At 38.2% G+C, this 15,615-nt stretch overlaps 1 protein-coding gene across 7 annotated transcripts in view; it reads left to right on the forward strand.

The window, feature by feature from the left end:
• The window catches only part of KDM4C (lysine demethylase 4C), a 434,115-nt gene that overhangs the window by 69,616 nt on the left and 348,884 nt on the right, over positions 1-15,615 (forward strand). For all 7 annotated transcript variants that reach the window (XM_084629198.1, XM_084629204.1, XM_084629200.1 and 4 more), the window contains one exon: positions 2,687-2,880. In XM_084629198.1, the coding sequence (XP_084485324.1) occupies positions 2,687-2,880 (194 nt within the window). The remainder of the gene's footprint in view (positions 1-2,686; positions 2,881-15,615) is intronic.

Genomic DNA, 15,615 nt, shown 5'->3' on the forward strand with positions numbered 1-15,615 from the left:
CTGTTTTCTTTGCTGTCAATGTTGCAATTGTGAGAATTAAACACAGTTACATTGTTGTCAATGAGACTTAACTCCATATTATACTGAGCAAATGTTTTGCTTTGAAATGTTTGGAATACCAAAACAGTATTTTCCATTTTATAAAGTAACATCTTGCAACATTACAGTTGCAGAAATAAAACTGATTTTCTTATATAGTCAAAGAGGATTAAAAAAGAATTTAAAACTGGCAAAAATATTTTTAGATCATCATTTGCTAATAACCAGCTAAAATGTTTTTGTCCAAACTCTATCAACATGTCCTCCCTGGCTGAGAACTTCCATGCTATGCATGAAGTTAACTTGAGTAAATGCAAATAGATCATGTATAGGCTGAAGGAGTTGTGTATTTTGTGTATTCCGCACTCATTTGGTTTTCTATGTTCATATGGAAATTTGGCCTTGTTTTTGGAAGAAAACTGGCAGTGTGTTGATTGGAAGTGGTGAAGAAAGTGCTAGAAAGCCAATTTATCTGATACTAATTTACTGTATCTATGGTGACTCAGAATGGTATGAGGAATTAAGATAGGGCTATAAAAAGAGTAAACCTTAATGCTTTGTTGGTTATTTGTAAGAAAGCAACATTATGGAAGCACAATGGAATCTCCATGATTAAGGTTGTTTTCAGTTTTCCACTTAAAGCAGATATTCAGTGCCTTTGTTCCCTAGAAAGAACACAATGCATCTTCCCTAAATTTACAACACATAATCTGTGAGCAAAGATTTAATTTTCTAGGGATTTTCAAGTAAATCTGTTAATTAATTTGAGTAAAAATTAATTACATTTGGTCTTTTAAGTTTATTTTGAGTCTCATAATGTTTATATTCTGCATACAATTACTAATTTGAAAGGGGCACTTTTTTAGTAGCATCTAAGGGAAAAGCTATTTCTTAAGTTTACAGCTAGGTTAATTTTTGCAATATTGACAATACGCCTTATAACTGACTGTTTCTTCATCACATATATTTTTATGTCACATTTATACACCAGAATCTGGGCTTTTGTTTAAAATAATTTTATTTGTAGCCTTTGTGGTTTTGAAGAAAACCTTGAAAACCTGAACTGAGAGTTTTATTTGCTGGCTGGCCCTGTAATTTATTTTTTAAATTTTTTTATTTTCTGGCTGGCATAAACTCATTTAATAAAAACCAGGATCTTTGTGAATGTGCACCTCCAGCTTAGCGGCCCATGTTGTTCTTCATTAAAGTAGCCATTGTGGTCAGAGATCCTTCCTAAAACTAAGAAGCTCAGAAGTTTATACACAGAATCACTGCTTTGTGTATCAGTTAAGGTTGCTGCACATGTCACACACAACCTCCAAAGCAAGGGAATGAAAATGAAGACACTTAATGATTCATACCCTCTCCTCCTCTACTCAGAGATGCTGCCTCGCTGACTGCATGACCACCAGACATCACAGAAAATGTATCACAACTTCAGTTCTGCACAGTAGGGGTGCTGGCATTTCAGCACTCCTTTCCCCAAACTTGAGTGAGATTTCCCAGAATTGTGCAGATCTTCAGACCAAAAATCTGGTCTTGCTTAACTGTGAGCATGTGTTTAAGTCCTGTTATTGTCAGGGAGCCTTAAACGCATGTTTAAGTGCTGTTCTAAATAGGGCTGCTTTCTTGAGTTGGGGCCTAAATTATTTTGCTTGAATGTCCTGGTGTTCTGTATCTCTATATATCTAGTAATTTCTACCTTACTGGTACTCCTGATTGCTGTTATAATAAAATGTGATTTCCTTCTCTTTACTTTTAGGGAACAGCTCTGATCTCAGTTATTTTATATCACACACAGTGATGCATACCTTAGCATCTGAGATTAGAATTGCTCTTAATGGATAAATATAAAATACAGCAAAAACACCACGTGGGACTTTAAATACAGAATTCCTATAGGTTATAATGATGGTAAAATTATTGAAATTCCATGCAGTTCTTCAGAAGATTTCCCCTTAAGTATTTTATTGTCCAATATTTTATTATAATTAAAAATGTTTCTGAAGTGACTTAGTGATTTTATCTTTTTCATCCTTTACAGAGCAATGTTAAACTTTCAGAGGTAAATAAAATAATGTATGTTTTAAGTTACTGTTTGTTAAACACTTTCATATTGCATGATTTTACTTTGGAACCGAATAAAATGTGCATCCATATCTTTTTGAACAGGGTCCTAGCTTGTAGGTATATACCAACAAAAGAGTTTTATTCTCTTTGGCTATTATTTTTAATGTAGCTGCACTTATAGTCCCTGTTAGGATCGGGGTCCCAATTAATTAGATGCTGTACAAACCTCTAGGACAATGTTTTCTCTGCTCTGAAGATCTTGCAATCTTAGGGCCTGATCCAAAGCCCATTGTATTCAATAGGAGTCTTTCAGTTGACTTCAGCAGGCCCCCTAAGTGCTTATAATGTTGTACTTGCGTATTAATATATTGCAGCATTAGATCAGGTTTATACCACTTACTTAGTAATGTTAAGTGTATGTATTGTACCGTTGAAATTTCTTGATAATTGATTGTGTTATTTTTCATTCCTCTCTTCAATTAAAATACCTTTTGGAATCATTTCAGCAGATTGTGTTTTTATTTGGTAGTCATATTATTTTTAGTATTTATTAATGTATTTTATGTCTTTGTTTCAGGATATTGATGAATGGAATATTGCCCATCTCAATACAATATTGGACGTTGTGGGTGAAGACTGTGGAATTTCCATTGAGGGTGTAAATACCCCCTATCTCTATTTTGGCATGTGGAAAACAACATTCGCATGGCACACTGAAGATATGGATCTCTACAGTATTAATTATCTCCACTTTGGAGAGCCGAAGTCATGGCAAGTTTAATTTTTTTTTATGAAAGCTCATTTTGAAAGATGTTTCTTTTTTGTTTCAGCTGACTAAAGCAAACAGATGGGGTAGAATTACTTTCTGGTGAGGAGCTCCATTTAAACAAGATAAGAGCAATCTGGTGGGCAGCTCAGAAAGTAATGAAATTTGAGTCTTGTGATTGAAGGAGAATGGCCTTAATAATATAAACTTCTCCTTTTAAAGGAAATGGCTAAAAAGGAAGAATCTGAGACTGAAAAGAAAAAACAGTAGTTAAATAACAGGCATTACTTGAATCAGGAAACCCAAGATACTATTTGAGAGAACTCTTATTAGGGCCTCGTTGAAATCATTGGGACAGATTTGGTGTCTTAAGTCCACGTCAGCGAAGTACTTAAGCATGTAGTTCATTTAAATGTATAACCAGACCTCTGAAGTCAATGAGATTGCTTAAGTGCTTAACATTAAGCATGTGCTTAAGTGTTTTATTGAATTGGGTCTGTATTATCCACTGCTACACAGCAAACTCCACGTAAGTGGAGACTGAATGATCAAGGTACATCTTAACTGTGATGCCCACAGCCAGAGAGGTTCTCTCTCCTGGACTGTTAACTGGATAGCCTTTTGGTAGTGTGAGGAGACAACTAGGGGTGGGTGGGTGTGTGTATATGAAGAGAGAGACTTTACATTTTTCATTCTGATGGAGATAATTCATATTATGGTATGTTGGTTGCTTTATCATATGCTAAAGCTGTACATAGTGCATGTCATCCCTATGTAGGTGCCGATTTATTTCTGGTCATCCAGTTATGATGATGGGAATGTTTGCAGGTGATGTTCACTAATGGTGTTGTTCAAATTATGTCCATGCATTCAGTCACTTCTGGATTAGGAGAAAGAACTGTGACATTTTAAATATGTAAGCTGGCAAACTGATCAACATACTAAAGATATTGCAAAAGCACAGTAGGAAAAGCAATGTTTTCTAGATTCTAGTTGTAGTCTAAATGCTTTGCATTTAAATACAAGACAGTGGAGCTCTTGTTACTGAGAACGTAAAGAGGACCAGGACCATAACTTCAAATCATCTGCCTAGAATATATCTGAGTTTTACATCATTGAATAGTACATTTTGTTTGAAATGATTGGTTTAATAAATTCAAGTATATTATGACTTCATTGTAGAAAAGAAAGATGGACTTTTCACATACAACATTGATGGATGGATATATGAAAAACTACCTAAATAGGCAACTCTCCTTTAAACACAAAGTTTTTATGTTCGATCCCAAGAAATGTGAAAGTAATTCAAAAAGCAGTTTTGAAAAACACTTAATATTGTAAAATTCCAACCAGCAAAGACACTTACTTAATCCTAATAGAACATGGAGTTTAGCAAAGTACTGATTAGTGCGTTTTAAAGTATTTTAAAGCAAGTTTTAAGATTTGTGCTGAATGCCCCTCTAGTCTGCAAATAGGTTTTGAGTCTTCCAAATAACTAAATAAAATTTTAAAAGAAATGGGAGCTGGGCACTCAACTCCCATTGATTTTTTTCAATGAGAGATGAGTACCTAACTGCCCTTTGTGACTTCGAAAATCTCCCCTCCAAAACACATTGTTTATTGCTATTATATGGTAAATAGAGACTGTTTATAAGTAATAGAAAAATATTTAGTTTCTTTATCATTCTTTGAGCATAAGTACTTAATAGAGCTACGTTAATTTTATAAATTTAATGTATTCACATTACATTTAAGTACAGTTGAGTTCAGTAAATATGAAAAGCTAAAGGCATTTTGACAGTCATAATTAGATAATGCTCAGCTGCATCAAAAGTACTACAAAATGAACTGTAAAGGCAGTTTCCACAGTATGCATCCGATGAAGTGAGCTGTAGCTCACGAAAGCTTATGCTCAAATAAATTGGTTAGTCTCTAAGTGCCACAAGTACTCCTTTTCTTTTTGCGAATACAGACTAACACGGCTGTTACTCTGAAACCTGTAATGACAGTTGACTCACTTGGTTGCCGAGCAACTGAAGGCACAGATCATGACACTGACAAAAGCCTATGTTAGTGTAATGGTTTAGAATGGAAGTCATGAAATGGAGGAAGCAGATGGGCCTAGAATGAAGGGGTCACAGTTTAGAGGGCCACTGCACCTGTATTCCCCCTCTGAGGTCCTTCAAGGGTATTCACTCAAAGGTTACCGGCTCCTAGCCCTCTTCTCTCTTGGGCTAACACTCATCTCTCTCTCTCTCTCCATCCTGACTGGAGGTTTTGAAGGCTGCTCAAAGTTTTGAACATAGTTTTAAGGGTTCTATTAAATCTCTCAAGAGCTGTTTAGTCTGGGGGTGGTAAGAATCTGACCGAAATTGTTGAACTCCACATTTCTCTCATCGTCCTTCATGCAGATCTGACATAAAGTTTGCCCCCTGATCAGTCAGAATCTCACAGGGAAACACTGTCTGGCTGAATAATGCTGGCAAAGCCACTTTGTCTATCTCCATAAAGGAGAGAACTATTAGTTCTGGGTATTGGGTGGCACAATCTCTTATCAGAATATATTTTATCCTGTCCAGCTAATTTTGCTAAGGAGCCCTTCTCCAGCCCACCACTTAATTCAGAGATCACTAGCAAATGCTACTTTGGTGAATCTGAGATTGAAAAATAATTTACTAAGATGAAGTATCTTGGCTTTTAATTGTGACGAGAGCCTTCTATCTCTTCCAAGGGCCAAGACTGACAGATTATGGAACTAGCATGCCTCAAATACGCTGACCACAATGGCAGCAATTGGGGAATGGGGAGCTAATTTCTGAAAGTATCCTGTGGATAAATAGTGCACCCCATTCATTATACAGTTCAGTTCTCAATATTTATGCGAATAAGAGTGTCTGTGTAAATTGTATATCTTGATTCCACAACTGCAATTGCCATACCCACATGGAGCCCAGTGGAGCTCTGTGCAGGAAAGGTGTGTGCCGCATCTAGTCAGGTACCAGATCAGGGCCATAATGAATGTGTGTGAGTGTTTAAATGTGTAATATTTCTTTTTGGAGTTATTTTTTTGTTTTAGGATCTGTAGTGCCTGAAAATTATTGTCTAATGCAGAAAATAATTTGAAGGTGAACGGGGAAAGAATGGAAAATTAAAGAAAACATGGGAAACAGTGCAGGAGCTGGGGGAAAGAGAAAAAGATACAGTGAGGGGACAGTTACTAGATTTGAGGGTATTATAATTGATTTTTTTTTGCTAGTAGTTATCATTTTTATTACCATAAGTTTTCCTTTGCATTCTTTTCTGAAAAAATGTGGAATTCTATAAAATAGTTATTTTACTATAAATTTATATTCATGACAGTTATTTAAATGGTGCTTTGTTATATTCTTTGATTTCCTTATAGAACATTCTTAGTTACCTAGCAAAGTTGTCTGAGTGATTAATGGTTCACTTAGCCCATATATTTAAGGGAGTGGCTTGGTGATTTGGAGTTCACAACAGTTTGTGTTGAATACTTGTTCACATTACAAAATGCCTTTTCTGCTGGCTGTTGTAAGGTGTTTTTACCCCCCCCCCCCCACCAGTCTGGTTAATATTTTTGGGTCACAGGATAAAGCTGATGCACAGGACGGTATGCTGGGAGAATTTGTGTCTTGACTAATAAATTGAGAAATTTTGCTCATGGCCTAAGTATTGAACTGCACTTGGAGCTAAATCCAAGTTTTGGAAAACATTCCTAGAAAGCAGACACTAGCATTTGTATAATGCGATTCTAAGAATGTCACTCTGTGTGTCACTCTGAAGCCTAAACCATCTCTTGAGTTAGTATGATGTGGTGGAAACAGCTACATGTATGGTTGAGAATTCTTTTTGTTCAGAATATCACCAAGTTCAATCACTGGGCTTCATGGTCTGTTCCGGTCCAGTTTTTAAGTTTCAGAACATTTTGACTTCACAAATTACCCTTGTATGGTGTACAGCTGCAGTAATGCATGTATCTGTATAGTGCCGTGAGTCCTAGGCCATTGTGATATCAGAGGTAACTCAAGCAATCACTCATACTCTACTGCTACTTTGCATGCAACAGTTTAATTGGTTGTGTGAGGGATACTGCAGAGGGTGGACTACTTGGCCCAGCTGCCACACTTGTGCACCTAATTGCCACCTGCACAAATCAACACACAAAAACACAACCAGCATACAGAACCCCAAACCATACATAGCCCCTAACTGCAGCACTGCCCCATTTGCCGCCTGCACAAATCCATACAACTCTCCCAGCACGACACAACCAGCATGCACAATACCCCAAACACAAACAGCCCTGCTCATTGCAGCATACTCTCTTTGTTTGCTACCTGCACAAATCTCCTAACACAACCCTGCCCCAAACAGATCAACAGTACTACCCACACAACTGCACAATCAACACACACTAAACCCAAACATCACTCTGAAGCCTGGAATGTCTGCTGAATCAGTGTGAAGCAATGGAAACAGCTACCTGCATGGTTTAGAGCTCTTTTTGTTCATAGAATCACCAGGTTCAATCATCACTGGTATTCATTGTCTGTCACTGTCCAGTTTTTAAATTCTCTGCCATTTTTGGCTTTTTTACACACATGACTTTGAGTTATGCCTGTGTGACAGCATGGGCTTCCAGTTACTAGACTAGTATAATAATAAAGGCAGAATACTGAACAGCATATGTAGATTGGAGCCATGTAGAAGATGCATATGATGCTCCAAGGTATAATATATGTCCGTAAATCCAAAAAATTTGAATAGGGCCTTTAAATTTTGGAAAACATTCTAGGCACATTAGGTATCTGAAATCAGTTTATTCTTGCTGCTGTTATCTGACTCATGTAAAATAGTGGTGAAGGTAGATACTTCTCAGATCTGGAAGGATTAAAATGATATAAATCTCACTGAAGAATATTAGTGAAGGATACATGAAAGTGTTGATTAAACAGGAGCAAAGCAATTATTTTCATGGCAGTCTGGATATTTTGAATTCTGTTGTAGCAAGACTAGTTTCATTTTTATTTGTTAGAGAAAAGCCTGTGTGTAAGGTGTATATTTAAGATTGTTGTTTAGACAGGACTATTTTTGGAATTGTACTCATTTTGTCTGTGTTTGTGTTTTACAATTGGGATTTGGAACTTTTGTCATATATGGAGTCAAATCCTTTATTTTCTGTTAAAAAGAACACGGCATAAACTAACATGACAATGTACATAGATAAATACAGAATGAATGGGTCCTCAGTTTGTAGCAAGGCATTTTCAGTGGCAGTCCTACTGGCCTTCACACTATGACTCCTGTAAATGAACTGGGAATGGCAGGATAATACATTACTATGTGATTTGTTCTATATATCACAAAACACTCTGGAGAGAGGGTCAGTCATAAAATAAAGAGAAGGGTAAGCTTCAGAAAGGGAGAGTGACTCCATAACTTTGAGAGAGCAGGGAAAATAGACCAGAGAGCTGAAGGAAGGGAACACAGGAAGCCAGGATTGAAGGAGCAGGTGAATGAGTCTTAGCTCAGAAGTAAATGCATGGGAGGTCAGAGGAGTAGAATGAAGCAAGTCCATGGGGAAGTTTGAAAGAAAGAATTTGAATTGGATTCTTAGATGACTAAAAGCCAATGAAAATGACCAAGAACTCAGAGATATTGGGCAGCCCTTCTTTCTGGAGCAAGAGAGTATTCTGATTGCAAGTATTCTGATCCTCTGAAGATAGCATGAGATTCTGCCATGCACACAAAAGGAGAGTGCAGAGGGACTGGGTTTTGGCTGGAGCCACACCCTTTCCTGCTGCCCCTCTTCTCGCACAGCTAGAATCTGCATCTTCTAATAGGAATTGTGCTCCCCAGTGATTGCTGGTGTCCCCAACAATTGCTGGCCAGCCCCTGTTAGGGTGATAAGGTGAGGGAAGCTCCTCTGCCCTTGTGGATTAGGGAAGGCTTCAGATTTAAGGTATGAATATCTATTTCAGGGGAAGCATTGTTCAGATCATCGTTCTGGAATTGGTGATTCTTACAAAGAAGAAGTAGGAAAGAGAAAGCTTATTCAAGATGATGGCCAAGATTTCTGGCCTAGGGAGCAAAGTTGTCTGAGTTAAGGAAAAAGATGGTAGAGTTAGGCATAGGGGAGCAGATGTGGGCATGTCTCAGAAAGAGAGTAAAAGTCCCTACAGGACATTTCAGTCCTTCAGGAATAGGATGCTTTGGTGTAACCGGCAGCTGACAGAGTCAAGGCAAGAAAGTGGGGAATCATCATCATCATCATCAAACCTCTCTTATGTAGTGCTTTTCTTCAGTAGATCTCAAAGGACTTCACAAAGGAGTTAAGTAACGTTACTCCCATTTTACACATGGGGAAACTGAGAGACAGAAAGGTGACATGGGGGTAGGAGCTGGGAGTCATCCATACAGAATTGATATACACAACTGATAGCAATGACATATCAAATAGAGAAAAGACAGATGTAACATCTTTTCATTAGTCAACTTTTATAACTAGCAAAAAAATGTATGTGGGACCCAATAGAGCGAAGAAGGATAGAGCCTTGAGACACTCTTTAGCATGTAGAGTGGAAGTAACATGTACATCTTTCATCAATGAAGGAAATGGTTGAATCAAATTAGAGAACAAGATTATTAGACATACTGGTTTCTCGTTAGAATTTTTAGGAAGGTGTGTGATAAGTAATACCAAAAGTTGCAACCATCAAGTGGGAAGGGAACCATCATAAGCAAAAGTGTTGGTTTACTAATTTATCTGGAGAAGGGCAGTCTTACTATGAAAGGTTCAGTGCCCAGTTTGAAGTGAGTCAGACATGTTGTGCTGGAGAAGGTGGCTGGAATGGTGAAAGAGGGTCACCTTCTCCCAAACTTTGCTGAGGAATTGAGTTTGGAAACTGGATATCTTTTGATGAGCAAGGAATGATCCAATGAAGTATTTTTGTTTAAAGAGCTACTAGCAGTTTTGAGAAAGACCTGGAAAGTTACAGAAAGTGTAGTGCTTTTTAAGTACAGTGATTATAAGGAATCGGAAGACAAAACTTGAGCTTGGAAGGGAGTCCAATAACGAGGTAGGCTTTTGCTCATGGATCAGATTTTGTTGAGGACAATATTGGGATGGATGGGAAAAGATACATGAAATGAAAGGATGTCTCTTTGTAGGTGAATAAAGAGACAATGAGGTGCCTGGGCTCGAAGAAGTACGATGGGTGATATTGATTTTCTAAAGGAATAGCATAGCAAACTGTTCATATTGCTCAGTGGACAGAGAGAGCTTGGGAGTGGGTATTGGGCCAGTGATCTAGAATTAGGCTGAATCAACTGCTTTGATAAAATGTGGAGGATGATGAACTAAGCTAATCATCGACCAATGACTTTAAAGTTAGTTTAACAAATTTTTACTGGCTTAAAGCTTTGGAATTTTTTAATGCTAATCATACCAAGGAAATCCTCAGCTGTTTTATTCCCCCAACCCTCCATCATCACATAAACTAGTATTACAGTGCAGTAGCTTGGTAAAATGTCACATTGAATTAGCTTGAATCTAATGGCATTTTCCACTATCTGTGGAAATATCTGCTTTAGTAACCATGGAACCATACTGTTTATATCCAGTTTCTTGTTACAAAGATAAGAATAATTGGGTGAATACAAAAGGCTGTTTCACATCAGCCTGATGCCCATATTGTCATTTAGTTGTTACATTTTTATGTAGTAAAGCACATTTTGAAAATTTGATCATTCTTTGTTTTATCTGTTTGTTTGCATTATTACTATGAATAGTTCTATTTTTAAAAACTGTGTTACGCTTAAACCTGATAGACAGCTTCTGTGTAGTTTTTATTTAAAACAATTACAATTATCTGGGCACTCTGCACAGATCAACAGTTTTCCATCCATATGTATAGTCACCAGATGGTGTTATGCAATATGTTGACATTTGTTTTAATACTAAATCAATACAAATTTAATTTCCAATTTAATGACCGCCTATACTTGTATAACTTGCAGTGCTAAATAAAGTACTTATCACACATCACAAAAATTAACATGAGTGACATCCCTCCATTTTGTTAGTCGGTTGGGTATAATTTGTAAAATGGAGGTAATGGAGAACACTGTCCAATAAATGAAAATTCGCTATAAAGATATTTAATGTTAAGACTATTCTAACATTTTTAATTGCATAAAAACTATCCATGCAAGGCATTCTATTTTCTCATTTGCTACATAGGGACTTACCAAAGTGTCCTGGATTCCTACAAAATGTTTAACCTGCATTTGTAGGTTTATTATTACCAGTACATAAGATTGCCCAATTATTATTATTAGGATCTGGGTTAAAACAAAAGTACTTCACTGATGTCCCTCTACTCTGGCTTACAGTGACTTAAAGGGGTAGTGCAGTCTATGTTGCCCATTCAGCTTGTGGCTTTTTTGGTGAGAGTGCCAAACAAACTGCTGGCTAAAGTTGTTTAATGTAATAAATCTCTTATACTGACTCTTTTTGGGTTCTGCCAAATCACAAGTGAAGTTAAGTTCATCATTTTGTTTTTGTTAGGAGCTGCATAATCTTTGGAATTTGCTGTTTTTTAAAAACTTTTTCCTCAAAATACACTGCTAAAATAGCAGTCTCCTCTTAGTTTAGTATAGAATTAAGTATTGGGGCCTGAGTCGTTTACGTATGACTTTCTTCTTCTAATCATGGATAACTTCAGCAAGTTCATTTATTGTAGTTTATATAATACCTTTCAGCCTTTGCGATATAGTTTTATAAAGATTCTTTCATGCTAGTGCACATATAATGAATTTGAGTGGGTGATGCAGAATATATGATGATGCAGACTTTCCCACACAGAAGCCCCATACATACTTAAATCTTTTTTTTAGTGGTGCATACTGCGTAAACAGCTAACATTGCTTTGAATTCCTTCTCTGGGACTTTCCCAACCCTATGGAATACTCTCCTGAGGACTGATCTACTTTTTTGGGATGTCAAAACTTTCTCCTTTTAAATTTTTCATGATGAATTTAATTCTTGTAAAAATAGGAAAGGTAACAATACTGACAAGCACAGAATGATGCTTATTGCTAAGCACAGGCAAGCTGCAGGCAAAGGAATGAAAATTCTCTACACTGGCCATAAGGGCAAATCATCTGTGACTTGGAAAAGCAAGCTTTTGGTCAGCTGATAGTTACATGCACAGAGTAGTTGGCTTCTGAGTTTCCATAAAGGTTACTAAAGGTATGGGTTCTGAATTGCAAATAAAGTGTTAACACTGAAATTTTGTTAGTTGGGCAATGTGTGGAATTCTGAACCATTTCAGGAATACATTTTATAGCAAGGTTAAGACAACTATGTGGAAGCCTTTACTTTCTAGAAGATTAAGGACTGGGCTCCCTAGTTGTCTATGATTCATCAGCTATTAACTGCACTTGTGGCACCTTAGAGACTAACCAATTTATTTGAGCATAAGCTTTCGTGAGCTATAGCTCACTTCGTCAGATGCATAAAGTGGAAAATACAGTGAGGATGTTTTTTTTTTCTCATGGTCTGTGTGTATAAAAACATCCTCATTGTATTTTCCACTTTATGCATCCGATGAAGTGAGCTGTAGCTCACGAAAGCTCAAATAAATTGGTTAGTCTCTAAGGTGCCACAAGTACTCCTTTTTTTTGTGCGAATACAGACTAAAACGGCTGTTACTCTGAAACCTGTTATTAACTGCACTGCCATTTATTACAGTTCCTAGAGTCTAGAATTTGAGTAGAATCTAAAACTCCACAATTTCAGCCAGCTGTTTTCCTCCTCCATATACTTGTCAAAATGTAATGCCCATGAAAATGCTGTATTGGCAGTACTGAAGCGTGAAGTCCTCATTTTATCCATAAAAGAGATACAGCGTAGACAGCAGCAATGGAGGCTTTCTCCCCATCCTGTAAACAGACCTCAGTGCTGACCTTGAGGGGCATTCTTTGGCTATTCTGTTGATAATCCTAATAATATGGACCAGTTGGTGGTAGCTCTTTGGTTGTTTGAAGAAGTAATGAAATCCCCCTCTCGTTTTACATAGGCCTCTAGACACACATCATGTGTGAACAACTTTCCCTCTCTAAGCATGACTACATTGGAAATGATGAACTAGAGCTGAAAGCCTCCAAATACTAATTACCTGTCCCATGAGCAATCACGTTCGCTGATCAGTGGGCTATGGAAAAATTAATGAAAGGTTCTGAACAAACATAGTGCCTCCAAAATAATCAGTTTTAGAGTTACAGTAGCACTACAAGTTAAGGTAAAAAATGGTACTAGTAATATTCAATATATATTACAAAAGTATGTTCTTTGGCTATAATATCTGGAACAATTAAAGCTCATTTCTTTGGGTGTTAGTGCATATAATTACATCCCAAAACATAAAGAAAAATTAACCTTAAATTGCAAAAATCTGCCTAGCTTCTTACACTGTCACCCACCATTCCTATAAAAATATTTTATGGTCGCTATTAGTTTTGGCATTTTAAAAATAAAACTTATCTTACAAGCTGAACTTCTCTGCCATTTTTTTTCCTTTTTCATGTAATAACTTTGTACTTCTCAGTGCAAAACGCCATCTGTTTATTCTAACTGCCTGAGCTGTCTTACCTTATTTGAGTTGCAGCCTAGTTAAACTGCATTCCTGGTGTCTTGTTTTTCTGCCTGAGGTGTCTGGGACAAAGGAGAGGTAAGCAAGTGTGGTAGCCAGTTCAGTACATGGAATTGAAAGGATGCACAAGTCTCATGTTCTCAGAAACTGCTTTGAATTTTGCACTTGTTTGCCTCTCATTTTGTTTGTTGCTGAAGATCTCTGGGTTCCTCAGTACAGTAGAACCTCAGAGTTATGGACACCTTGGGAATGGAGGTTGTCCATAACTCTGAAATGGTCCATAACTCTGAACAAGACTGTAGGTACTTCAGCCACAGGGGAATTGGTGCTTCAGGGGTCAGGGCTCCCGGCAGAGGCCTCAGGGCTTCTGTCCCCTGGGAGCACGAGGGCTCAGGGCTTTAGATCTGGGGGGAGTGCTGGGGCTTGGGGCTTCAGCCCCATGGCTCCGTTCCCAGCTTCTGCCCCGTGGGAGGTGCTGGGGATCAGGACTTGAGTTACGGGGGGAGCCCTGGGGCTGAAAACAGTGCTCTCCTCATAGGTAAAGCCCCGGTGACCCCTGTGGGGCTGAAGCTGGAACGGATCCATGGGGCTGAAACCCTGAGCCTGGGCACCCCCATGGGGCTGAAGCCCAAGCCCCAGTGCTCCCCCTCGATCTTGCTCCCAAGGATTAGAAGTCCCCAGCTGCACTCCTTCTCCCCCCCGCCCCCTGGAACCCTGACACCCCCCCCTCCCGCCGCTGCAGCCTCATCCGCCCCGTGGCTGAAGCCATGAGCCCCAGGGCTAAAGCCCTGAGGCAGTACAGTATTTGCTGGGTGGTGGGACGGTGGGGAAGGAGATTTGTCTCCACTGCTGCCTGATTGATGACTTCTGGTTTTTACAGCATGTCTGGTTGAACGCTAAGTCTGTAACTCTGGTGTTTGTAACTTTGAGGTTCTACTGTACATTGTTAGTTTGTAGAATACTGCAAGTGGTCAGCTTAAAATTCATGGGAAGCATGTTTTCCTAACTAAACTGCCATATTTTTAAAGCCTCTGTATTTGCAACTACAGCTCATATCCTGATCTTTGTGCATGAAAATGAGGGACTTGCCATCATAGAGCTGTGGCTTTGAGGAGAGGTAAAATATACTGCAAGTTTCCTTCTTGGGACACACAGACTAAAGATCTGTTGGAAAATTTGGCCTAAATCTCAGTGATGTTGGTACATCTGTCCGTTACGTGGTATTGGCAGCATGGCTTAGCTGGTTGCTATGCTGCCATTGGCTCCTTGTTTGCAGCTGCAGTCTGATAGCTGTCATTGGGTTTACAGATAATGTAGGGGAAGGTAAATGATTTCCATGCTATGGAAGTGAAATATACCAGTTTTTCAAGGGCAGAATGCAGCATAGACTGAGTGGATATACCTCACTATCGCATGCATCCCATGATTGCTACAGCAGGAGCTACCAGTGGTTAAGCAGTGGCCAGAGCACTTTGTGGAACCATCTTTGCCCTCTGCTCTGACTTCTGGGATGATTTTCGTTCAGTTAGTGAATGTTTACTGCCCTACATGTCACTGTTCCTCTGAATAATGACATCCGATGAAGTGAGCTGTAGCTCACGAAAGCTTATGCTTTAATAAATTGGTTAGTCTCTAAGGTGCCACAAGTACTCCTTTTCTTTTTGTTCCTCTGAATAAACTCTCCCTTTGTTGGGATTTCTCCTCACTTTTTCTTTTTAATCAGAATTTTCAATTTGGAGCAAACTTGGATATAGAAACTTTATACAAACAGTGTCTTGGAGAGTAGATTTTCCAACATTTTTTTTGCTATTGTCAAATAACTTTTCTCTAGTTTCTTGTAGCACTTACACTTTTTATAAGGGCCTTATCTTCAACATGTTTTAACATATTCTAAAATTCTAGTGTAGACAAGGCGGTGTAATCTTTAACATGTGCTAAACTGGACAGACTGAAGCCTGCTAGTATTCTGCTACACTACAATTTTAAAAAGTATTAGTTAGAACGTGTTAAATAACATACTCTAACAACATACCTCTAAATCGTTCTCCAGACCGAACCCAAATG

The sequence above is a fragment of the Lepidochelys olivacea genome, assembly GCF_965140295.1.
Source record: "Lepidochelys olivacea isolate rLepOli2 genome assembly, chromosome: 5".
In the NCBI taxonomy this organism is placed as follows: Eukaryota; Metazoa; Chordata; order Testudines; family Cheloniidae; genus Lepidochelys; species Lepidochelys olivacea.